The following is a 26840-nucleotide window of genomic DNA, read 5'->3' on the forward strand; positions in this document are numbered from 1 at the left end:
TCTCTCCCCTTTAAAACTAGAAGCTCCTGTCGGATACAGGCACACACATCCACCCACCACCAGCAGTTCTTCTGAAGAGAGACATTGTCTCTGGAGCTAAAGTGGAGTGGAGCTAAAGACCTGTTCCTAAGCCCGGCAGCTAGCTGTTATGTAGCTATGTTGCCTGTGCCGTGTAACAGTGCTGCCACAGCTTATTAGGAACTAAACGTTGTCGAGTGTTACACACACACACAAGTTATTACATCACCATCCGTCAGAGGCTAAAAGAGGAAGACATTTTCCTTGTTGTCAGTATGTTTCATACAATATAGCAAACAAGCTAGTGATACATGGTTAGCATAGCACTATCAGAGAGAGATAGAGACAGTATGTTAGAAAATACGTCATGTTTATTAGTTGTGTCTCTCTGTTAGTTGCTGCCCCACCTCAGTGTCTCTCTCTCACACACGCACGCGCGCGCACGCACGCACACACACACACACACACACACACAGGTGACACTGTTCTGCCAGCTCCCTCTGGTCTGAACTCATTCACTCAGGATTCTCATGCCTGCATTCCTCTCCCAAATAATACAGACATTCCCATCGTTGCTCATGGACGTATATACCGCTGGGGAAAATCATTTATTCAGATACGAGACGACTCAACATAGCTCAGGGATAGTTAACTTATTCCAATCTATTCACCTTTGACAAAAAAGCGCAACAATTCACGGCCTTGTTTCTCTAACACCATCTAAAGCCTGACGGTCACTTGAGGACAAATCTTCTTAGCAACAGAGGTCTTTATCCCCTGCCTTTGAGCTGAAGGGCTCTCTCTCTCTCTCTCTCTCTCTCTCTCTCTCTCTCTCTCTCTCTCTCTCTCTCTCTCTCTCTCTCTCTCTCTCTCTCTCTCTCTTTTTTCTCTCTCTCTCTCTCTCTCTCTCTCTCTCTCTCTCTCTCTCTCTCTCTCTCTCTCTCTCTCTCTCTCTCTCTCTCTTCTCTCTCTCTCTCTCTCTCTCTCTCTCTCTCTCTCTCTCTCTCTCTCTCTCTCTCTCTCTCTCTCTCTCTCTCTCTCTCTCTCTCTCTCTCTCTCTCTCTCTCTCTCTCTCTCTCTCTCTCTCTCTCTCTCTCTCTCTCTCTCTCTCTCTCTCTCTCTCTCTCTCTCTCTCTCTCTCTCTCTCTCGCTCCAGAACTCTCTAGCTCCAGAACTCTCAAGTGCCGTCTCCATGGTAACAGGGAAAGCCCCATACCACACGTCGTCAAGGGAACCGGAGTGAAAACCGAGAGAGGGCGAGCGCTCTTGGGACACACACAGTCTGAGACGGTTTTAGCAACAAAGCTGCTTGTTTTTACAGTGTGTGTGTGTGTGTGTGTGTGTGTGTGTGTGTGTGTGTGTCCCATTCCAGCTCAGTTGGTTCGCTTCGGGTCCAGCTGTGTGGTGCAGGTCAGTTGAGTCTGGTCCAGCTGTGTGGTGCAGGTCAGTTGAGTCTGGTCCAGCTGTGTGGTGCAGGTCAGTTGAGTCTGGTCCAGCTGTGTGGTGCAGGTCAGTTGAGTCTGGTCCAGCTGTGTGGTGCAGGTCAGTTGAGTCTGGTCCAGCTGTGTGGTGCAGGTCAGAGGTCACTTGGCCATGTCCTCGGCCACAGCCTTGCCCAGCTTGTCCTTCAGGTACGACACCTTCTGCCAGTCAGACTTCAGCTCCAGCCACTCATAGTACGGAACCTGGGGAGGGACAAGAGGAAGTGGTTTAGAGGTTTTACGAGACGACGGCAGAGGGCAAGCAAGAGGAGAGAGATAGGCGTGTTGTTCTGTTTGTGTTTCAGATGAGAGAGTACTGCACCTAGGGGGCTATATGACCCTAACCCCCCCCTAACCCTGGCTATATGACCCTAACCCCCCCTAACCCTGGCTATATGACCCTAACCCCCCCTAACCCTGGCTATATGACCCTAACCCCCCCTAACCCTGGCTATATGACCCTAACCCCCCTAACCCTGGCTATATGACCCTAACCCCCCCTAACCCTGGCTATATGACCCTAACCCCCCCACTAACCCTGGCTATATGACCCCAACCCTGGCTATATGTGTCATTCCATTGCTATGCGGATGACACACAGCTCTACCTCAGAGTCAACCCCACCTCCTCTGCACCCCTGCCACTATCCACACTAACCACCTGCCTGGAGGAGATAGAGGCGTGGATGAAGCTCAACTTCCTACAACTCAACAGCTCCAAAACTGAAGCCATCCTAGTCGGCACACCACACCAGGTCCGGTCATCCAGCATCACCAGCATCACCTTCTCTGGCCAGAACATTCCCCTCTCCTCATCTGTTACCAACCTGGGCGTCAAAATGGACCCTCACCTCACCTACGAGACCCACATCAAACACATATCCAAGACAGCTTTCTTTCACCTAAGGAACATCGCCAAACTCCGTCCCGCACTCACTCTGGCAGATGCAGAGAAGCTCATCCACGCCTTTGTCTCCTCCAGACTGGACTACTGTAACGCACTCCTCATCGGGATTCCTAGCAGCTGCCTCCAGAAACTTCAATACATCCAGAACAGCGCTGCTAGGATCCTGATGAGGGTGCGCAAATATGATCACATCACCCCCATCCTCATATCACTTCACTGGCTCCCCGTCTCCCTCAGAATCGAATTCAAGGTCTCCCTCCTCACCCACCAGTGCATCTATGGAACTGCCCCCCCCTACCTCAAGGAACTCCTCCATACTACTCAGACCTCCTCACGCACCCTCCGTTCTACTGCCACCAACCTCCTCAAGACCCCCAGGACCAAGCTCCGCACCATGGGAGATCGGGCCTTCTGCTCGGCTGCTCCCAGGCTGTGGAATGCTCTCCCTGACCACCTAAGGGCACCACAGTCTGTGGATGCTTTTAAACGAGGCCTTAAAACCCATCTTTTTAATAGAGCCTTTTTTTAGCCTTTTAATTGAAAATGTTTATTGCTTTATCTTCCTGTGTTTAATTGTAGCACTGAGATTTCCTATGTAAAGTGCTTTTATAAATAAAATGAATTATTATTATTATTATTATTATATGACCCTAACCCCCCCTAACCCTGGCTATATGACCCTAACCCCACCTAATCTTGGCTATATGACCCTAACCCCCCCCTAACCCTGGCTATATGGGGTCTACAGATCAGAAAACATCTATTAATAGACGTCTAAACGTCTTGTTTATAAAGCTCTCACTGGCACAGCACCAGAATATCTGAAAGACATTTTGCTAGCATATCAGCCCAATAGAACTCTCAGGTCTGGGCTCCCCGCCTCCACCATCAGACCTCTGCAGCTCATCCAGAACGCTGCTGCCCGTCTGGTGTTCAACCTCCCCAAATACTCTCATGTCACCCCTCTCCTTCGCACCCTGCACTGGCTCCCGATAGCAGCTAACTAGTTTTTACCCAGCATGCATCACTTGCAGAGGGGCTCTCGCAGTAATGCGATTGGTTAAGGAGGTTGGCCTAGATGAGAGCAGAGTTGCTGCTGCTATTCCGGCTGGCCCCTGGCTGAGTGACAGTTCTATTTATACCACGGAGCCAGAGGGGCGTCAGTCCTGCGCTGTGTCATACAGTCCTTATTAGGGCTGGGTATCGCCACTGATTTCCCAAAACGATTCGATTCCGATTCGATTTAGTTACAACAGGGGTCGGCAACCTATGGCACGCGTGCCAGCAGTGGCACGCGACAGCTTAAACAGTGGCACGCAAGCAATAAGTGCGAGAATGGAAGAATGTTTTTATTGTATTTTATGTTGGCCGCGTTCGTAAATTCGCGCACACTGGGTTCAACGTCATAATGGGACCAAGTAATTTGATTGGACTAGAGGCAGTCTCGGGGACGCTCCGGTGCTCTCAGGGCGAATTTACGAATGCAGCCCTAGTCTCTCATCCACTCCACGAGAGCCGTATTCTGGCGCAGAAGTAAAATTCTGAATTCGATTCGATACAAGTGTTACTGTTAAGCACACATAACAATATAATAATAATATATAATAAGAGTGGGGTTTTGTGTCCCAGAAAGACCGTGCTGTATGTGTCCTATGTCACGAAAATGTTGTTTGCCGAACTTCAAGCGTTAAACGGCATTATGAGACCAAACATCAGAAGTCGTTCAAGGATGAAACAGACAAGGCCGAATCAATAAGACGTGCTGTGTCAAGGTATGGGAAGCAGGCCAGCACCTTTAAAGCATTTGCCACTGCTAAAAATCACGCAACTGAAGCAAGCTTTCGCATTGCTCATTGCTCATTGCTCATTGCTCATTGCGAAACGTGGAAAGCCATTCACTGATGGAGAATATATTAAGGAGGCTTTCCTCTGTAGCTCAGATGTTTTGTTTGAAGGCTTAAGACACAATAAAATCAAGAATAAAAGACATCCCAGTGTCAGCCAGAAGTGTGGAACGAAGAATAGGAGAAATGGCAGAAAACGTGAAAGCGCAGCAGACCGCTGGTTTGAAAGATGCGACAGTGTTTAGCCTGTAGATGTGAATGACATGCCATGTTACTTAAAGTGACCAAGTACCACCCCCAGATAATGGAGTTGAGCAAAGGTTACAGGGCCAGGGATCACATTGATTGTTAGGACTGTTTACATGGCTTTGCATACATAGCTCTTTGCAACCCCAAAAAAATGTTTGTTGTGGTTGGAATAAAAGAATAAAATGTAAGTAACAACCAAATAATTATATAAATATAAATTATAATTCATACAAGTAAGACCCTTGTATAATCACCATCCAGTTAGGCCTACTTATTAAAATGATAACCATAGGGAGCGCAGTTAGCAGCATTGCAACTTTGGTAGAAATTGAGCGCTCCAATTTGCTTAAAGTTGTGCTACGCATCACAACGTTTAGTTGTCTTAGATGTTATGTTGGTCATTTTGTTCAAGTTTCAGTTAGTTGACTGTTAGGCCTGTTTATTTAGCATACATGGCGTTGCATACATAGCTCTTTGCTGAAAAATGTTGTTCATGTTGTGGAATAAAATTGCAGATCAGTTGGTCTGTTTGGTTTGGTTTGATGTCGAGTCATAATTAATGTTGATATTGTGGTTGGCACACTGACTAACAAGAACATTTTAAAATGGCACTTCATATCAAAAAGGTTGCCTACCCCTGAGTTACAATATCAATTTTCCTTGAATATGAAGAGATTCTCAGAACTAATGCTATAAATGGTTCAAGGAACCCTATAACATGTAGCATTGTTAAACATATCAATGTTTACATTAAGAATTGACTCCAAAGCAGTTACATGAATGTACTTCTTATTGGAACATAAATGAACATCATTGACCAACATTTTGCTAAATCAGACACTACAAAAAGTGCTTTTTAACGTGCTTCACTGCAGCCAGTGTAAATAAAGGGGCTACAAACATAGCCTATCGGTAAACAAGACGTCACATATCCCTCAGGACTGTCTCAAATAGCTTATTTGCATAATATATATATATATATATATACACAAAATAAAAATGTGCAAAACTCAAACGAAAAAATAGTGCAATAGATGAGGGTATTTTGGGGAACAAAAAAACACATTGTAAACCATAATGTCCATGAAACTAAAGCCCTTCATTACTGCTTTCTCCCTTTTTGGAGATTGGAAGATTTTATTCAGGAATAAACATAATTGGAAAATCAATGATTATTAAAATACTGTAGTATACAGTAACAATAAGTTAGTGGAAACACCACAAATCTACGGAACCACTTATTGAGGCATCACCCTGACGTGAAACATGGAAAAGAGGATCCGAAACAAGCCTCGCTGATAAAGTGGCAAGTGATTGTCAGGTACGAGTCCATTGCTCTGGATGTCCAGCTGTCACACGTTATGGCAACTCTCTCTGCTGGCTGGAGTGAAGTTGCGATGTCACGTTTCACCTGCGCGGACATGTCTGGGACTATCACTTCACTCAACTGTTTGCGTGTCGGTAACACGTAGCGTGGTTCTAGTACACTGACGACACTGACGACGCTGTAGTAATTTGTTGGGCACGCGGAGAATTTGATTGTAATTTGCAACCAAACGTCTTTATCAGCGAGGCTTGTTTCGGATCCGCTTTTCCATGTTTCACGTCAGGGTGATGCCTCAATAAGTGGTTCCGTAGATTTGTGGTGTTTCCACTAAATTTAACCTCCACTGCGCACAGCTTGCATATGGCTTTGCTTTTGTCCTGCTCATCTCTATCGTCATAATTTTTACATCCAAAATGCACCCAGACATCTGCCTTTAAGCCTGGTCGTTGCGTGATAAATGCTTGTAGCGCGAGATCTGGCCACGAGATCTTGTTGCGGGTTGAAGCTGCAAGCAGAGAAAAAAAATAAAAAAATAAAAAAACATGAAAGATCGATCTCGGGATTTATGAATCGATAATCGCTCATTCAATGAAGATCGATTCAGAATCGGGAATTATGTACTATAGTATAGTATACTTATGTACTATAGTGTTAGCATCGTGTCATACAAGCGTTATGTACTATAGTGTTAGCATCGTGTCATACAGGTGTTATGTACTAGTGTTCGCATCGGGGCTAACCGTTGCAGCATCACAGCTAACCTGCTCTGACTGCACCCTTCCAGCGTTAGATACCTGAGAGTCAGACAGCAGCGTCATGGCTGGCCTGACTCAGCGTCATGGCTGGCCTGACTCAGCGTCATGGCTGGTCAGACAGCAGCGTCATGGCTGGTCAGACAGCAGCGTCATGGCTGGTCAGACAGCAGCGTCATGGCTGGTCAGACAGCAGCGTCATGGCTGGTCAGACAGCAGCGTCATGGCTGGTCAGACAGCAGCGTCATGGCTGGCCTGACTCAGCGTCCACAGTGCTGACGGATCAGATCAGGATTCATTCAGCCAGGTGGAGGTGTTAACAGGTGTTACACCTTGGTTAGAACAAAAGCCTGCACACTCCCTGGCCCGTTCAGATAACACAGCCCTGCTAAGCTCTCTGTGCCTGTCTGTGTCTCTCTGTGTCTCTCTGTGTCTGTCCCTCTCCTCTCCCCTCCCCCCCTACCTCCTCCCCTCCCCTCCCCCCCTACCTCCTCCCCTCTCCCCCTACCTCCTCCCCTCCCCTCCCCCCCTACCTCCTCCCCTCTCCCCCTACCTCCTCCCCTCTCCCCTACCTCCTCCCCTCCTCCCCTACCTCCTCCCCTCCCCCCCCCTCCCTCCCTCCCCCCTTACCTCCTCCCCCCCCCCCCTACCTCCACAGTGATGAAGCCAGCCAGGTGGAGGTGTCCCCTCCCTCCCCCCTTACCTCCTCCCCCCCCCCCCCCCCCTACCTCTACAGGTATGTATCCAGCCAGGTGGAGGTGTCCCCTCCCTCCCCCCTTACCTCCTCCCCCCCCCCCCCCCTACCTCTACAGTGATGTATCCAGCCAGGTGGAGGTGGCGTCTCATCATGCTCCAGCGTCCCAGCAGGTCTTTACTCTTGGAGCAGAAGTGAGGGAACTCCCAGGGCAGGAACGCCAGACTGAACACACACACACACACACGCACACGCACACGCACACGCGCGCGCACACACACACACACACACACACACACACACACACACACACACACGGAATGAAAGGAGACACACACACACACACGGAATGAGAGGGGAGAGACACACACACACACACACACACACGCAGTGTTATATTAAGCAAAGACCGCTGGTGTAAACACAGAGGTGTGAACCCAACCACTCACAACTACACCCCAACCACCAGAGACAGAGAGACAGAGAGAGAAACACACACACACACACACACCCTCCTCCTCCCTCACCGTCGAGCCCCCTCAGGTAAGGGCTGGGGCCCCCCTCCCCCGGTCAGGTGGGGGGTCGTCAGGGTGAGCAGGTCCACAGGTCTGTTCTCAGAGTCCACCACCACCTCCCCCTCTGGAAACACACACACACACACACACACACACACACCATTACACATCTACCACCACCTCCCCCTCTGGAAACACACACACACACACACACACACACACCATTACACATCTACCACCACCTCCCCCTCTGGAAACACACACACACACACACACACACACACCATTACACACACACACACACACACACACACACACACACACACACACACACACACACACACCATTACACCTCTACCACCACCTCCCCCTCTGGAAACACACACACACATGTGACCCAGTCAAGTTTCAAGTGTTCTAGTTTTATAGTTGTCACATTACACGAGAGTCACATTCTTCTCCTTCCTGCCTTGACATTGCAGCACAAGACCACATCAAATAAGTCAAGATCAAACAAAGAGACAATAGTACAAGTGACAAGTTGTGGGAGACAAATAAGACAGGATACAATTAGCAGTACAAATAGTCAACTAGACAGGTACCATTTCTGTGGAAATTGTTAAGTGTGCTTGCATTGGGCGTCGGAGCCATTGTATGTGGGTGGGACAAGTCCCATCCACTTTTAACGTCCAATAATATTGGACCCACCCACTTTACCGTTGGGAAACCATGGCAATTTCAGTGCGCTGCCAGTCAAATCTATTCCGCTTGCTCTTTCAGAGAATTGACAAATAAATGAAGCTCCGTACCACGTTTTTGCTAGTAATTTGCCTGTTGCCTGCTCCCCTTGTCAAATCCATTCCGCTTGCTCATTGAGAGAATGCCCGAATAAATTAAACTCCATACCACGTTTTCGCTACTCTGCCAGCAGTTTAGGTTCCCACTGCCAGGTAGTTGTAGTACTGTATGCATTTTTGTTGCTGAGGTGAGTGGGTCTGACCACTGCACTACAAGCTTGGCATTTAACTTAAGTAAATGTTTGCCTGTTGCTTTTAAAAGCATAATGTGCAGCATTTGAATTACAGGTCACTAGACTCACTGTCATGTTGTTTTAGCAGTTAACGTTATCGGACGTTTTTGCTAGGCTAGCTAGTAACGTGTTTGCAGCTCTCTGATTGTGCTACTGTATGGTTATTCTCACTGACTAGCTAACTACTGCTGTGTGTGTGTGTGTGTGTGTGTGCGTGCGTGCGTGCGTGCATGTTTGTGTAGCCAGCCATCATGGCAGAAAAAAGAAAAGTGGACATCAGAGCATTTTTTTGTGCACAAAAACGCAAAGTAAGAACGCTATGGCCTATTACCTGAAAGAACAGTTAAGAATAGAATAGTTATTGTTTTTCACAAGAAATAGGCGAAATATGCTAATATGGAACTGTTGCATATGTCATGAGGCAGCAGAGCAGCCAGAGCAGAGTGACACCCAGACTGCAGAGCTGCAGCCTAGTCAGGGACAGACAGGGACAGACAGGGAGAGACAGGGAGAGACAGGGAGAGACAGGGAGAGACAGGGACAGACAGGGAGAGACAGGAAGAGACAGAGACAGACAGGGAGAGACAGAGACAGACAGGGAGAGACAGGGACAGACAGGGACAGACAGGGAGAGACAGGGAGAGACAGGGACAGACAGGGACAGACAGGGACAGACAGGGAGAGACAGAGACAGACAGGGAGAGACAGGGACAGACAGGGACAGACAGAGACAGACAGGGAGAGACAGGGAGAGACAGGGAGAGACAGGGACAGACAGGGAGAGACAGGAAGAGACAGAGACAGACAGGGAGAGACAGAGACAGACAGGGAGAGACAGGGACAGACAGGGACAGACAGAGACAGACAGGGAGAGACAGAGACAGACAGGGAGAGACAGGGACAGACAGGGACAGACAGAGACAGACAGGGACAGACAGGGAGAGACAGGGAGAGACAGGGACAGACAGGGACAGACAGGGAGAGACAGGGAGACAGGGACAGACAGGGACAGACAGGGACAGACAGGGACAGACAGGGAGATACAGGGACAGAAAGGGACAGACAGGGAGAGACAGGGAGAGACAGGGACAGACAGGGAGTCTCAGGTACGTTTGAATTGTAGTTTTTGCAACTTCATGAAAGGTTCTCAGCTCTCAGATTAAAATTCTCAAATGTAAAAGTGGCAAATAAAACTGTCCTGTGTGCTGTCTTAGTCTTCATTCACTAAAAGTAGAGAGAAAGGAATTAATGAAATTAAGAGGTAAAGAAGGAACAAGTGAAGTAAGCAAGAAAAAGAGACAAATGGCGCTTTTCCATTGACCGGCCCGGCACGGCTTGGCACGGCTCGCTTCGGCACGCTTTTGAACAGTTCTGGGTATTGACGCTTCTCCATTATACTGAGCGACCCGGGACAAGGAGGAGTTACGTGTCATAAGAGCACTTCATTGTAATAAGTGCCGCTATACAGCTCAACAGGGGAAATGCTTTTTTTTGTTGGTGAACTACCGTAATAAGCCTAGAAAAGTTCAACTGTTCAAAAAGTGCACCTTCTCTGCTTTCAGAAACTGTTTTTTAGATTGGGCATATAGTTCATGAATTACGGTAGTTTGAAGGAACAATCCTGTCTGCAGCGGCAGCTCGGGTTTCGGAGCAAGACGCGAATCTCGGCATTAGTCAAATACATGCTCACATCCAGTCATCCGCTCACTGCTCTCCATCAAAAATGGCACATCCATCAATAATATTACACAATAACAACTGCTCTGATTAGATAGCTTAGATTGTTTAATACATTAACGGGGGGAAAAGCGAGATGAACTCGCGAGTGTCATGCTTCCTCCAAGTCCTAATCTATCCCATTCAAAGTATTTTAGTCTTCCCCCTTTCCACTGGTAATAAGGAATTGGCAAGAATAGATCGATATAAATAGATCAACATAATGCAGCACTATCATGCACAGATCAGCCTTAAAACATGTAACGTTAGATATATAACGGTGCGACGTATTTCTACGGAAAGGCTGACTGACGCGGGGCTCATTCAATCTCCGCGTTCGTTATAGATACGCTTGCAGCAGCGGGTGAACTCCCGGTTCATTGAGTTTACGGTTAAAAGCATATCTTCTCGGGGTGTCAGCGCGGTGGTTCAGGGCTCAAAATGACCGTATACCAAAGGAGTATTGTGATTGTACCACCTCCATAGCCGGTGTTATTCACGGGCAAAGACGGTGCATAATAGCGATTTTTGTGTTATGCTTGTTGTAAATAAAAGTTCTATGATGCATTGAAATGACATTAAACTAAGATAATACGATGGTCAGCATAATTTTTCGAATCTTTATTAATAAGCTATTACAGAAACTGTAGTGACATTTTCCAAGAGCGAATGTGGTATTTAAAGATGGCGGTTAGCGAAGAAATCTATGAATATGGGATGACGATTTCCATTAACCAATCAACGGTGTGCAGCGTCACACGTCACACGCAGCAAAAAGGTTCCGGGTCTCAAAAAAGGTTCCTGCCCTCGATGGGTAGCTAAAGAAGCGACCCGACCCGACCCGACCCGACCCAGGCCGACAAATGGAAAAGCGCCAAAGAAGCAGGCCAGCCCGGAAAAATGGAAAATGGAAATGGAAAAGCCCCAAAAGAGATCCAGGGGACTAGTGAGAAGAAAACAATGAAGTAGTACCAAGGCAGAGAGAGGCTGGAAGCTTTTAGTGTTCATTATCTTCACATTTGTGTTACTGCAGTGCCACCATTACATTATTGTGTTGGATTTGAAGTAAAGGTATTTGTATTTGCATGGAAGCATAAATATCCTCTGAATTAGTCATTGTATCAATACTTTTAGCTTTTTAATATTTTCAAATATGTGATCTGACTGGGGCCAACCTCGAGTGAAATTACAAAATGTACCTATATTTCCTCTCTTGCTATAGCCAGATAAAAGTATCAAACCACATGTTAAAATGCATCAGAATGCAGGAAATGGCATCTACTCGACCAAATTCTGGGGCAAGAACTGTCGTATATTTCTACTTAAACACACACATGCATAGATAGTATGATAGGGGCCTGAATATATGCTGTAGGGGAATGTTGTGCAATGTTGTGCAAATAGCCCCCTGAGTGTTGTGCAATGTTGTGCAAGAGCCCCCTGACTTAAAGCCATAGTGACATCACAGGGGACGGCCCTCTTGATGAACCAGGGTGAGACCTAAAGATCTATGTAGTATGTATGATCTATGTATGAATATGTAGTATATTTTAAACACACACACATACCAGGGCATGCAAGGGCATGATGCCCTCTAACAATGAGGGTTCTATGGCAACCAGATGACCAACAGAGACCTCTGGGGGTTGGGACCCTTATAAACACACACACACACACACACACACACACACACACACACACACACTGATCATTAACAGATGGCTCTCCCCTTGTCCAGCTACAAGGCACTGGTAGATATTTGCATAAGAGGGCAGGCATCTAGGTGACTGGAACAAAACGGGCAGGGGAGGGAGAGAGCTTCCTCTTTTCCAGCCCAGGCCACCGGAGAACACACATGTATGTATGTATCTGTTTGTAACTATTGATTAAATCGTCTTAAACTCAATAACTGTTCTTTGATTCATAACCAACAAATAATTAACATCATAAGTGGCGAGACTAGCCCCAGGAGATAAATATAGCTTGATCAGATAAGTTATAGTCAAAAGAATCTTGTGTAACGTTGATCTTGTTGGAATAGAAACAAATCTTTCATAATCTTTAAGCCTGGGTTGGTGATATAGGGCCGAATTTGGTAATTCGCTTTTTGTGTAAAATAGTGTTGAGATATTAGTTTGGTAACTAATAGTTGTGATTTGTGAGATATTAGTTTGGTAACTAATAGTTGTGATATTGTTTGGATGGTATTACGGAATATCGTGAGTGTGTGTGTAAAATTGTGTTGTGTTAAAGTAAATTGGACTGTGTAGTCTGTTTTGTCATTATTGTAAAAGATTATGAAATCAAATCTTCAGAACTGTAGCAGAAGTGTGTCTAAGAAAGAGCAGACGCCATTGTCCTTTGTGCCAACGGAGCAATAACAAGCACGCTCGGGCACGCGCGCAGACACAGAGACCTTCTATTGGAACAGTGAAATGCATATGAGAAAGATTTGGTTTGGTAACTAATAGTTTAACTGCATTGAAAGATAATCTTGAAATTGTTGTGTCGTGGAGAATGTAATTTGTTTGTGAAAACAAAGTTGTGTTAAGTTATTGTGGAAAAGCAAAGTATATGTTGTAAGCCCACAGGTTTTCCCCCCAGAGGAAAAGACAAGACTCGCCCCTCCCCCTCCTTCTTCCTCTCCTGTTGGTCCGGGCTCATACATGCACGAGCGTCAGGGCTGTACACACATTGGCTCACACGTGCACACACAGAGTTGAAAATCCCCTTTACAAAGGGAACCTGTATTTCATTGATTACATCACTCATCCATTACGAATAAAGATAAATTCATACAAAGATTGTAGTAATTTAGAGATAGAAAGATAGTGAATTGATCATCGGGGTATTTAAAGTAGTTTAAAGATATTTGTCATTGTCTGTTAAAAGTAAAGATAGACTGTGGGCTTTTGATAGATTCAAAGGAAAAGAGGCCAGTCGTTCTGTGACATCTGTTGACTGTCTCCCTAAGCAAAGTCACAGCAGTGCCTCCAGCACAGCAGGATTTATGACACCAATAAAACGGCTCTGTGCCTGCTTGCAGAATGTTGGTGAAAGAATCTAAAAGGCTGATGCATAGATTGATGTTGTAAATGACTGTTCAGTATTACATTACTTTAATTAATTTAATTAATTACTTATTAGTTGAATTAATTATTCAGATCATTCATTTTCTGTTTCACAAAACAATTGATTGATTCCACAGGTTTGGTCAAATGTCTGTGACTGTCTAATGAAAACCATTCTGAATAATCATTATTTTGTTTAATATTTTGTTAACAGATAATTGACTCCACAGGTTTTAAATCAATGTATATGGTTATATAATGAATAATTCTAACTAATCGTTCATTCCTTTCACTTAACAAGTCGATTTCTTTACAGATTGTAATTAATAATTAATCATTCATTCCTTCCAAATAACAAGTCGATTTCTTTACAGGTTATAATTAATATTCGTATTTTACATCTTTTTATTTCAAGTTAGGTCATGTCCACAGCTTTTGATTAGGAATAGCAGAATAGTTTGTATTGATAATTAAGCAGTAAAAGGGTTTTTGTAAATCAGTGAATACTTAGGTGTTGACCAGCCTTTGTGATTTAATAATTGTGTTGACCAGAACTGTAATTAGTATTGAATGAGTAATTAAGTGACACATATTCATAAACAATTAGGAAACACATTTAAGTATAAAGTACTTACACAGATATTAGATTTAAGTTAATACTGCACTGACATACACAAGAGGCAAATCTGTTATTCTGAGTTGTAGGGTTCTGTGGGGAAGGTTAATACAGTTAAATTGGACTAGCATTTGTTTAGCAAACAAGACAATAGGAAGGTGGGTTGTGAGAAAAGTACACCTTATAGAATATATTCAGCATATTGAGCAGTATAAATCAATCAGCTTAAAATGGGAGCAAATTCAACGAAGCTGTTAAAAGATATTAGTGAACATAGTGGAATGTTGGCTACGTTATCCCCTATGGCTGTAGTGGAAAAAATGAATCCTCTTGTTAGGGAAATTAGCAAAATGTCTACGAAATGGAATAGCCGTTGGGCATACATTGAACAGCCGTGGCCGAAAGAGGGCAGCCTTAATTTACAAATAATTGCAACATTGGAAATACTTATCAATGTGCACAAAGCACATCAAAGAGGAAAGATTAGATCAGAGAAACGCAAGTTAGAGTTAGCTATTTTAGATCTATTTAAGGTAGAGGGACAGAAAATAGCTCAGATGGAACCGGAAAAGAAAAATGAATTGGCCAGAACACTGGAACAGAAATTGAACATTCCATCCACAGACATGTGTCCTGTCTCCAGTCCCCCTCCATATGCTAAGGCACTGGAGGACCATTCCCAGAAGAAGAAGACCAAGAAGGAGCCAAGGGGAAAAGGGGACGACAGGAGTGACGAGGAAGATGACAGCAAAGATGGCAGTGAAGACTCAAGAGATGACGACAGTGCAGATGAAGGCTACAACGCTCAGGTCAGGAGGATGATAGCCACAGCAGAAAGACACCACAGATGGCTGAATGAGCAACGAGAAAGGGAGAAAGAGGAAGATTGTCATCGAATGACATCAAATACATTAAAGAACTGTCCAGTGCTGATTCGGGGTAACAAGATGGAATATCATCCGTGGCATCATACAGATCTGTCTGAAGTGATAGAGAAACTCCCCGTTCTCCAAGATGGTGGACACGCATGGACGAGAGAAGTCGACGTGAGACTGACAGGAACGCAGGCCGCGATGGGAGACCTGAAAAGACTCTTAGCCTTTATTGCAGGATTGGATACAATGCAGGAAATATTGATGAAGGCAGGACTTCATAGATATATCAATACATCAGTTTATGATCCAGAGCTCTTCGCAGCAAACAGAGGCAGGCTGTGGAAGGCAATCAGAGAGACTTACCCTACTCACATTCACCCAGACAATATCATTGTGAAGCCACTGGGGGGAGATGAGAATCCCAGGGGTTTTGTTGCCCGTGTGCACTCTCAATGGAGAAGTGTGACAGGGAAGGACGCTGAAGATAACCCCTTAGAAAAATCCATAATCAGGGAAAAAATACAGGAAGGGCTTCCTACCCCAGTTAAGGATAAGCTAGCAGAAGTGGTGGGGCTACGACACATGAACAAAGCTGTTTATATAGACCACGTAGCTCATCAAGTTGAGTTATATCGAAAGAATATTCAGATACAGAAGACACAAGACGAAGAGTCACTCAGAATATTGACTCATGTGCAATTGACTGAAAGCGAGAGGAACATAGAGGGAGTGCAGGCTTTAGCCCCACAGCAACAGCCACCTGGAGTGCAGACTGCTACTTACCAGTCCTACTCACAGGGGCCACAAGGGGGGTATCCTGCTACTTACCAGTCCTACCCACAGGGGCCACAAGGGGGGTATCCATACCCACAAGGGCCACCAGGGGTGCAAGCGGTTCCATACCAGCCATACAACCAGCCTGGCCAAGGACCACCACCAGGGGGATGGACAGCAGCAGGGAAGGAGATGCTAGAACCATGTTACCAATGCGACCAGAATGGACATCTAGCCTGTACCTGCTGCAACAGGCCCCAGGGGGGCGCCAAGGAGGAGGATATTGGCCCCCTACTACACCTGCTCCAGGAGTGATGAACCCTTACGGAGGCCCAGCAGCTGGCCTATAGGGGTGCCCGGAAGATCCGAGTGGGAGGTGCCAGCTGGTGGTGACAAAGAAGCCTGAAGACGCCACGCACCTTCCTATGTCTGGAGAATATGTGAAGACAATCGGATTTGAGGGAATTAAACAGCTGATTCCTACAACTGAGCTTGTAGACTTAGAGTACAAGGGACAGAGAGCAACTCTGTCAACACTTGTGTCAGAACACACGCCAACAGGGCTGCTAGGGAGAGATGTTCTATGCCAATTGAACTGTACAGTAAAATGCACACCTGACGGCTGTCAGGTGACGGTGCCATCCGGTGTTCAGATTCCATCGACAGCCAGAGTGATTAAGCATAGAACAGACCTACAAGCTTTGCCTTTAAAGGGAGCTGATATAGAATATTGGGTTGATGGGTCTTGTTACCGGGTAGGAGAAACTTTGTGCGCTGGGTATTCCTTAGTTAAAGCACAGAATTCAAAGTTTATTGTAGAACAGGCTGAGGCAGTTCCTCAGCCTTGCTCAGCTCAGTTGGCTGAGTTGATTGCCCTCACAGAAGCATGCAACTTGGGAACCGGACGGAGAGTGACAGTGTACACCGACTCTGCCTATGCACATAATGTTTGTCATTTTAATGGAGCTGTATGGAGGGGGCGGGGTTTTAAGAGAACTGATGGTACGCCTATACAGCATCACGCACAGATCATGAAGCTGTTACAAGCCATGATGAAGCCAAAGGAATTAGCCATAGTGAAGTGTGCCACACACAGGTCTGACTCATCACATGTCACACAAGGTAACAGGGCTGCAGAAGATGCAGCCAAAGCCATTACAGGAGCAGACAAGGCAGGTAAAGGTCTTCTGGTCACACATGAAAAGCAATTACAGGGCATGGTCACACTTGAGGATTTATTGATGTTACAGAGTAGAGTAACTACGTTAGACAAGAACGTTTGGCTAGCAAGGGGGGCAAGTCAGGATGACACAGGTCTATGGAGGAATCATGAGGGGTTGGTTGTAGCACCCTCAGATTTAATAGGCATGTTAATACGGGAAGCTCATGGATTAGCACATGTGGCTAGGGGGGAGGTAAGACGCAAGATCACCAAGGAATATGGGTTTTGGAGTCCATATTTGATGGAACAGATTGACCATGCTTTAGGTCAATGTGGGGTCTGTTGGAGAAACAACATCAGAGTGGGTACACCAGTAGTGTCTGGGCATATCCCTACCCCAATAGGGCCACGGGTGGTGGACAGGGGGGTGGATGTACAGAGTAGGCAGGATGTTGTGCCAACAGGTGATTGATTGATTGAAAACTTTATTAGAAGATTTGCAGAAGTAGGTACATGAAAGTACATATTACATACAAGGTCAACTAACAGGATAAAAACCCAAGAAAGCCACTGGCTTATTTCAATTGGGGTCCTTGATTCTCAATTCATCGTTACATGTAAGACAGACAAAAAAGCTAGTACTATCTACAAGATAATACAGACAAATAACTATTACTATCTACAAGATAAACACACATCCATCATGGGAAGAACAATACAACAAAACATAAGGTATGTACAGCGGGTAGGACAGGTGGGGACATACACCACAGGTGGGGGCGGGGGACAAAACACAAAGTATGTACAGTGGGTAGTTCGGGTCTTTTAATCTGATTTTTGATTTAGAGGGTCCAGTTACGGATTGCAGCCTCCTGTAAATGTTTTTTGAGAGTGGTTTTGAAGGTGGGCAGTGTTTTGCACTCCTTTAAGATTATAGGAAGGGCGTTCCACATTTTTACTGCATAGTTTGCAAACGAGTTTAACCCCTTGTTTGTGGTGCAACGCGGTTGAACGTGGTTCGTGGAGCTTCCTCTGGTGTTGTATGTGTGGACGTTGTTCACTTTTTGGAAGTATGTTGACAGGTACTTGGGTGTCTTTGTGGTGTAGCGTATCTTGAAGACCAGGCCCAGTGCAAGCTGCTGCACTCTGTCAACTACTCGTAGCCAATCAAGGCTCAAAAAATGAGCAGCGGTTAGATGTGTCCTAGGGTTGAGACCTAGCAGAAGCCTAACCAGTTTATTTTGGGCTGTCTGGAGTCTTGTTTTATGGGCCTTTGTGGTTCTATAGTACCATGATGTTACGGCATAGTCGAAGTGACATTGAATGAGAGCTCCTGATAGGGTCCTCAGTGTGTTTTTACTGACAAGTGAGGATATCCTGTACAAGAATCTAGTTCTATGGTTAACTTTTTTGATTACTTTTGCTGCCATTTTATCTCCGGAAAGATTTGCCTCTAAGATGGAGCCCAGGTATGTAATATCCTCTTTTCTTGTGATATTATATCCTCTTTTCTTGTGATATTAAGGTGCCGAGGTCCCCAGAGAACCTGAGAAGGAGGAGCTACGACGAGATGCTGTGGTGTTGCCAGAGCCAGTGGCAATGCCAGCGTTACAGCCAGTGATATTACCGGCAATGCCTGAAGCCGAGGGGACAGTGGAAAGCTGTCCAGATGCCAATGAACCAGAAACCAACGAAGCAGAGAGTGTTGACAGTCTGGAGGTCCAGCCTGTGGGTGTCCAAAGCCTGGACACCTGTGCTACTGGGGATGCTGGCGAGTGCCTGCATCATGCTTCAGATGATGCTGAGGGCGACTCCCCAGACCTTGATCAGCGTGGGAGGGGACCAGGCGGCTGCCTGAACCTCAATGACACTGACGGACGACGACCAGTTAGGAAAAGATTAAAGACTATGAATAGGGTAGTGAAGCAGCAGATCAAAGGGAACGACGGGAATGGACAGCAGATGATAGCATGGCTGGAAACGGTCTTAGGGGCATGGGAAACTTATTTTGCTAAGATAGGAGCACCTATTATAGCAGACATGATTTTTGACTTTCTTAGGAGACAGGGCCTCATTGACTGTTTTTGGAAAATCAGTCACTCAGTCCCATTGATGAACTTTTCAGAAGACTAGTCCTCACCTGAGGTGAAGATCTATGCATTAATGCATTCCCTTTGTCCTATGCTTACTGTTGGAGAATTATGTGTTATGATAACTGAATGTCATTGTTTGTGTATTGTTTGTTTGTTTCTATATCGTATGTGATTGAGGTCAGTTGAGAAGTGATGTGATGGTTATACAAAGATAGGAAAGAAGTTCTGTTCCTAGCGCAACGAAGAATAAGCTCCTGACTAGGAAAGGTTATCATTCTGAGACAGCGGTAAAGGTTGTTCTGAAGATGCGAGTAACAAGAAGACGTTGGTCGTTGGAAGTTTTTGTGTTGGAGTATGTATGATGTACTGTGTTTAGATTAATTTGTATTGTTATTTTTAGGATTTTGTTTCTTGTGTTGTGTGTTGGTGTAGTTTTTCTGTCTTGTTGTTTATTTTTTTAAATTTTTTCTTTGGTGTCTTAGTTGCGGTTTGTGGGGTTTTGTGTTTTTGTTTTTGTTTTGTGGTCGTTTAGTTTCGGAACACCCTCTGGGTGGTCCGAGGGGGGATGTGTCGTATATTTCTACTTAAACACACACACATGCATAGATAGTATGATAGGGGCCTGAATATATGCTGTAGGGGAATGTTGTGCAATGTTGTGCAAATAGCCCCCTGAGTGTTGTGCAATGTTGTGCAAGAGCCCCCTGACTTAAAGCCATAGTGACATCACAGGGGACGGCCCTCTTGATGAACCAGGGTGAGACCTAAAGATCTATGTAGTATGTATGATCTATGTATGAATATGTAGTATATTTTAAACACACACACATACCAGGGCATGCAAGGGCATGATGCCCTCTAACAATGAGGGTTCTATGGCAACCAGATGACCAACAGAGACCTCTGGGGGTTGGGACCCTTATAAACACACACACACACACACACACACACACACACACACACACACACACACACACACTGATCATTAACAGATGGCTCTCCCCTTGTCCAGCTACAAGGCACTGGTAGATATTTGCATAAGAGGGCAGGCATCTAGGTGACTGGAACAAAACGGGCAGGGGAGGGAGAGAGCTTCCTCTTTTCCAGCCCAGGCCACCGGAGAACACACATGTATGTATGTATCTGTTTGTAACTATTGATTAAATCGTCTTAAACTCAATAACTGTTCTTTGATTCATAACCAACAAATAATTAACATCAGTTACTAACCAGGCACTCTAACCAACTGCACCACAGGGCTTGTAAAGATGAACTAGCAACACCCTTTTTGAAAGTTACGGTTGATGGTTGTCATGATAAGTCACTCTAAATTAGGGTAAAACTGAGTTCGCTAGGTGTCAAACAAACAGCCCTCAAGTAAAAACTATACATTTTTATAATTTTTTACAATTATATTTTGAGTGACAGTGAGAGTCACTGAACGTATAGATGTAAAATATGTTTATGTGAACTTCAAATTGTAGTCTTGGGAGCAGTTTGAAAAGCTGTGTCAAAATGTTGACAAAACGAATTCTCTCACCCTGGCTGCACTGTGCTTTCAGCATTCCATCATTCATTGCGTCTTTTAATTGTAACAGTTTGTATCCATGGCAACCAGCTGTAAGCTAAGGACTTTTTGTCTCTTTCTAGCTCTCAAACAAACGGCCCTCAAGTAAAAACTATACATTTTTAGGCTTATATGTTCCGATTTTGAGTGACAGTGTGAAGAGCTTAACATGGTGATTTAAAATGTTTGTATGTCGACTTACAATTGTAGTCTTGACAGCAGTTTACAAAATGTGTGAACATTTTGGAAAAAGGGAAGTGGTAGGATTTGAGAGTTCTACCATTCATTCTTATGGGGCAAAAGTGTCCACAAAAAGTTGAATTGTGGGAAAAGCGTTATGCGTAAGTAACAGGGCTCGACATTAAGGCTTGTCCGGGACAAGTACATTCAATGTTCGGTCAAAACAGTCAAAACAAAGAGAAAAATAAATAAATAAATAAATAAATCCTCCTTCAGTTGTCCGATCAGAAAAGTAATAAATGTATTAACAAGCTATGCCACACCTTATTCTCGCTGTCTATGAGGCGGTGTAACTTGTATCAGAAATTCTAATGCTATTGCGTGGCCGTTATTAACCCCACTGCTCGCCAAAGTGCCAACCATCTTGACCGAGGTTGCGAGGTTGGCTTGTGGAAATTTTAAGTCCGTAGTGAAAGAAACCGTCACGTTACTCAAGCCAGCAAGCACAATGTTCCTTCAAACACCTAAAACTGTCCATGTGCCAGGAAAAGCAGGGAAACGCAAAATGTCATCGGACGAAACACGAGCACCATTGCCGGTGTTCTGCCAATTAATAAATGTATGCTGCTGTGTCAAAAAAACTATGTCGGCTAAGTAGGGGAGCGCGGGGTATGTTATCACACGCTGTCTAACATTTACTGCGCACAATACATCACAATGGTATAAATCAGGGGTGCAAACTGGTGATGGCCCAAAAAGGTGACAACATTTTTTTCACTGAAAACGACGGAAATTATCATTGCGCGGCGCCCAGGCACCTTCCCATGATGCAATGCATCATTTTTCTATACAAGCTCTGTTCAAGGGACACATATAAAGCCTGTCAGTGTTATTCAGATCTATGAAGCAGTGGTAACAATAATGAAAACGCATTAGAATTAGATGTATAATTTATTTTGTAAATATATTTTGAACAATGTTGAACTACAAATAACATTTATTTTTTTAACAAATAAAACCAATTCTGATGAATACCCCAACCATCCACCCACTCCAGTCCATCCCACCAAGCACATCACTTGTGCTTTTTTGGCTTTTTTGCCTGTACCAGCACTTCCAGTGCTTTTTTTCTTTTTTGAGCAGCCATGTGCCTCACTGTGGCTTGCCTGTCCTCCTCCACTGCAGTCTTCCTGCTTTGTGCACCTGCCTCCCTTTTTTCTTTAACAGGGCCTGTTGTGCGAGCCTTGTCCTTTGAGCCTGCAGTGTGGATGTTCTTGCATAGGACCTTGTCAACCTTTGAGAACTTGACATTCTCTCTCCTGAACATCTGGATCGCTGTCTGACCCCTGGACCTGAGGGCATACTTGGTGGTCTGGATGGCATTAAAAGTGTCCATGCTCATTTTGGTGCTTTTGGAGTCAATTATATCTCCCATGGCACTGAATGATGACTCCACCATTGGTCCATGGAAAATGGAGAGTGCCGCTCGAACCACATGGTTGAGGCCTGGGTACCTTCCAGTGTCAATAATATTTGCCCACCAGTTACCCATGTTGTCCCCATCAATGTACAGGGGAAGGGGGGGATCATTGCTGAATTTGATCACTTCCATTGGCACGTCAAATTGGGGTGGCACCAAGTGGCTCATCATCCCTGCCAGCCGCTTCAGGAGGATGCCCGTCTCGGAGTGTCCTCTCACCAATGGGTCCAAAGCAGACAGTGACTGCAGGGTCCTGCTGTCCAGTGGCAGCTTTTTCTGCATATATGCCGCTGTCGACATATATGCAGTCTTCGCTGTTTCCAGAAACTCTAGCACAGTCTGGAAAACATTAAAACGATTGCAATTAAATCATTTTACCTGGAGAAATGTATAAATGTTTGATTTGCCATTTTTAATACATTTACTAACCTGATTGCGTGGATTTTCTGCCTTCAGTTTCTCCGCCACCTGTCCGACATACAGCTCACAGAGAGGCAGCATTTTGTCTTTGAAGTCCAACTCCATGAGCTTCTTTGGGGTGGTGTGGAGATTCTCAGCCTTGATAAAGCACCCCATGAAGGTTTTCACAACCTCAAGCTGCTTGTCATGCAGCTTGTGGACAAGGGTTTGGCTGCCCTGTGAATAGTGGCATTATTATAAAATGCTACAACAATTCTATTACCATACACAGACATGACTTGCAGTTGAGGGTCTGTTTATATCACAATCTAACTAATGAGAGAATACAAGGATAGGCCTATTTAGTTTATGTATCAGAGATTGATAATTCACTAATTCATTATGTGAAAATACACACCTGGAACACCATCACATACTCCTTCATGATGGGAAGGACGCCGAGGTAAATGCTCAGCTGGAGGTCTGTTTTGCGACTCTCAAACCAGAGCTTCTTCCACACCCTTTCTTTCCTGTCCTTCCCAACTTGCGTCATTCCTGGAAGAGAGAGATGAAATACAATGTATTTTGGAATACATACAGTATACAAGAGGATTAATCACATAAGATTGTGGGCGGCTGAGCCCCCTCTTTACAATATTAGATTCATTTAAAGAATTGTACTTTTTTTTTTAGGTCCTGGTGGAAAAATTGGATCCTGGCCTTTGCCCGCTCACCAACACTGTGGTCCTTGTACATCTCCTCTAGGACTGCTTTGTAAAGGGTCTGGTCTGCCTGACTGAGGAACCCGAAGTAGAGCACCTTAAATGCAGGGAACATTCGGCGAGTGCTGAGGCCCACATCATAGGCTGAAAGCCAACGATGCGCCACAAACCGCTGTGGATTGGTGCCTGGAATGCCCATAAACTCGCATACCTCCATCAGGTATTTCAACTGAAAACAGGCAAAAAAAGGGCTTACTTAGCCTATTTGCCATTATGCAACAAGTATTTCTGGTACAGGCATATATTTCACAATATCTATGACAATTACCTGGTCTGAAGCCCACTGGTGGTCTGTGTGGAGGTCCGTGAAAAGCTGCTCAAGGTAGTGGCCAAAGGGCGCAGCAAACATTTTGGCGGCATTGTGGATGTGGTGGCAGGAATCTCCATCAACATCCAGGAGGTTCTGGCAGTACTTCGACCTTATCCTGGTCTCCAGCCCGGACTTACTCCCTCGCATGACGTTGCAGGAGTCCATCATCATGCTAACCATGTTAGTAAATGGAATTTTCCTTGAAAAAGGTCACTAGGGCCTTTTCCAGATGTTCAGCAGTGCCCTTTAGGACTTCAATGGAGCCAAGGTGCTCGACGACCACATGCTTCAGCTCCTGATTAAAGTAGCTGACAAGGATTGACAGCACCTTCTTATTGGAGCTTGATGTGCTCTCATCCAGGTTGATGGAGAAAGGGCATGACCGAATGTTCTCAAACGTCCTCTCTGAGAAGGTGTGCCCCAGGCCCTGGACCATCTTGTATGTGGCAGCTGTCCGGGATAGCTTCATGCCTGCCAGAGCTGGTTTATCCAGAGCCAGTGTCTCAGCAAGCTCACGGATGACAGGGGCTATAGAGAGGGGAAGGGAATGTTCTGCAAGAACTGCAAGAACCATTGCCTGGAAACCCCCCGAAAATAGTATTAGTATTTTATATGTTACCACTTGCACATAGCTTGTAATAGGTAAACATGACATCATTATAAAAATAATTCAATACTGCGATTCACTGTATATGGGGGATTTCCTATTCTGATTAACAAAGTCTAGGCTTACGACTTTATATTATCTGTGCTAGTTGTTATCTATATAGCACTATAATTATGCACACACACCTCTGCATTTGCTACCCTTTCAAAAAGGGGTACTGGCACCGTAAGTCTTTCTCTCATCTTCTCTGGGCCTTGCACTGATGGGCCCTGAGCAGATGGGATCTGCTGTGATGGACCCTGAGTTGATGGGCTCTGCTGTGATGGGCCCTGACTTGCTGACGGTGGTATGACACTGTGTGTGGTCATAATTGTCACCACTTTTTGGCAATGTTTGTCAGTTTTACAATGTGCCACAAGGGCATGGCAGCCCTTGGTTGAATAATTAATCTCTTTGCAGCAGAGGCTGCACCGGGCATGTCCTGGTTTGTCAATCTTTTTAAAAAACCGAGACATAGGGAACACATATTCTTTGCCCTTTACGTCACTCTTTGAGTCTAGCTTCAGCCAGGACCAGCTCCACTTGCACCTCACTCCTGCATCTAGCTGAGCCACAATAATGGCATCTTCCTCTCCAAATTCTTTCATTCTCATTCTGAAAACAAATTGAAGCGGGTGGTACAGTTAGGCTACTAGTAGTTAGGCTACTGATGATGTTAAAGTAGATATCAATGACTGCGTTACATGCACACCATATTCCTGTATTCAACCAGTACGCGCATGCCCAGTGTACCTTAATACGCAGTTACATGCGGCCAGATTATTTTGCCCTTTCAAATGTAAACAGAATATTCAGTTGCTACAGCGCATATAAACACCTATAAACACCTATTCGGTTACAATACCCTGCATATTGACTTTAATCTGAATTTGGTGTGCTTGTAAACGTAATCTATGCAGAAGAACCATTGCTAATTTACGTTACGTTAGCAAGCTAGAAGAAACCTTAACATGGCAAGTTACCTCACCACCCGCATTTCTTTTTTTATTAATATATACTTCATTTTTTTCCACCCCCATAATATAATTACTCAAACAGGTTACTTACCGTGAGTGTGTGCAGTTCTCCACGATGCAACTCGCTGGCGAGGAAATCTGAACTAATTACAGGCAGGTGTCAGGTGTCACTGACTGAACTGATGGGAAGCCTCTTGTCTTGAAAGTCTCGAAGTAGTACCAAATATTTTATTTAATAATTAAGTGTCGTGAAATTCTAAGTCTTTACATAATAGGGTACGATATTTATAGTAGCTTTCAGTTGTTTGAAAACGGTACCTTTATCCGCGTTCGTAAATTCGCCAGAGCCCAGCCCACACTGGGTTCAATGTTATAATGGACCAAGTAATTTGATTGGACGAGAGGCCGTCACTCGCAAAGTGAATTTACGAAGGCGGCCCCGCCCCTACATTCTCAGCTCACTGGACACTGACGTGTTTCAGTTCAGTGAATGGACTACGCGCAGTGAGTCGAAGCTCTGAGAAGCACTGAATGATTGGATGAACGACTCTTTTGGACAAATCTTTTTAGTGAACTGATTGTAATGAATGAGTTCACTGAAACGAACTGCTTTGCCCATGATGACGTCACGACACAACTTTCATGACCCCCCCCCCCTATTTTTTTTTTTGTTTTTTTTTTGCAAATCTCCATGATTCACGTGGATGACCTATTTTGAGTTAAAAACGGCGAATTTCGCCAAAAGGTGACTAGTTTGCATCAATGATAAATGTCATACCAAATGAAAGAAGGAAGTCTTGGGCACATATTTTATATTGATTAAATCATCATATCTTATTTCAGTACAGAGCTGTAGACCGTTAAATAGACAGTGTGCATTTGTGACAATTTGCCCCATCAGTGGGTAAATTGTTAGACTATGTCGGGCAAGTTGTCACATTAGATTATCAACAAATAAGAACACAACTAATTAATTGTGAATATTGATTATAATTTCAAATTCCAAAACCAAATTCAACTTCATTAAATAACTCAAAATTAAAACAATCATGCCTAGAGAATCTGGCAATTCATGCCTTTGAATCAAAACATTAATGTTGGCATTAATGTAATTAAGTGGCATGACCACTTTACTTTAAACTTTGAAATCGAACATTCTCTGGCGTGCACGTAGATCCACAGTAATTGTTGGAATTGGAATGTAATGTATCACTGGCTTGTAGTGTTTTAGTAGACAGACAGACACACGCACGCGTGCACCGTCATATTTGGACAAGTAACTTCAGCTCTCAGACAAGTAAAAGACAAGTTCACCTGAAAAAGCTTCATGTCAAGCCCTGCCTAACCTTCCACACAACAACAGCAACGCGAGTGGG

At 44.8% G+C, this 26840-nt stretch overlaps 1 protein-coding gene across 2 annotated transcripts in view; it reads right to left on the minus strand.

Moving 5' to 3' along the window:
• Positions 1 to 1459: 1459 nt before the first annotated feature.
• Positions 1460 to 26840, minus strand: part of tbrg4 (transforming growth factor beta regulator 4) — a 40935-nt gene continuing 15554 nt past the window's right edge. For both annotated transcript variants that reach the window (XM_080541297.1, XM_080541298.1), the window contains exons 9-11: positions 7799 to 7910; positions 7382 to 7496; positions 1460 to 1703 (exon numbers count right to left, since the gene is read on the minus strand). In XM_080541297.1, the coding sequence (XP_080397423.1) occupies positions 1602 to 1703; positions 7382 to 7496; positions 7799 to 7910 (329 nt within the window). In that variant the 3' untranslated portion in view covers positions 1460 to 1601. The remainder of the gene's footprint in view (positions 1704 to 7381; positions 7497 to 7798; positions 7911 to 26840) is intronic.

Source organism: Nansenia antarctica (assembly GCF_963989245.1).
Source record: "Nansenia antarctica genome assembly, chromosome: 10".
NCBI lineage: Eukaryota > Metazoa > Chordata > Actinopteri > Argentiniformes > Microstomatidae > Nansenia > Nansenia antarctica.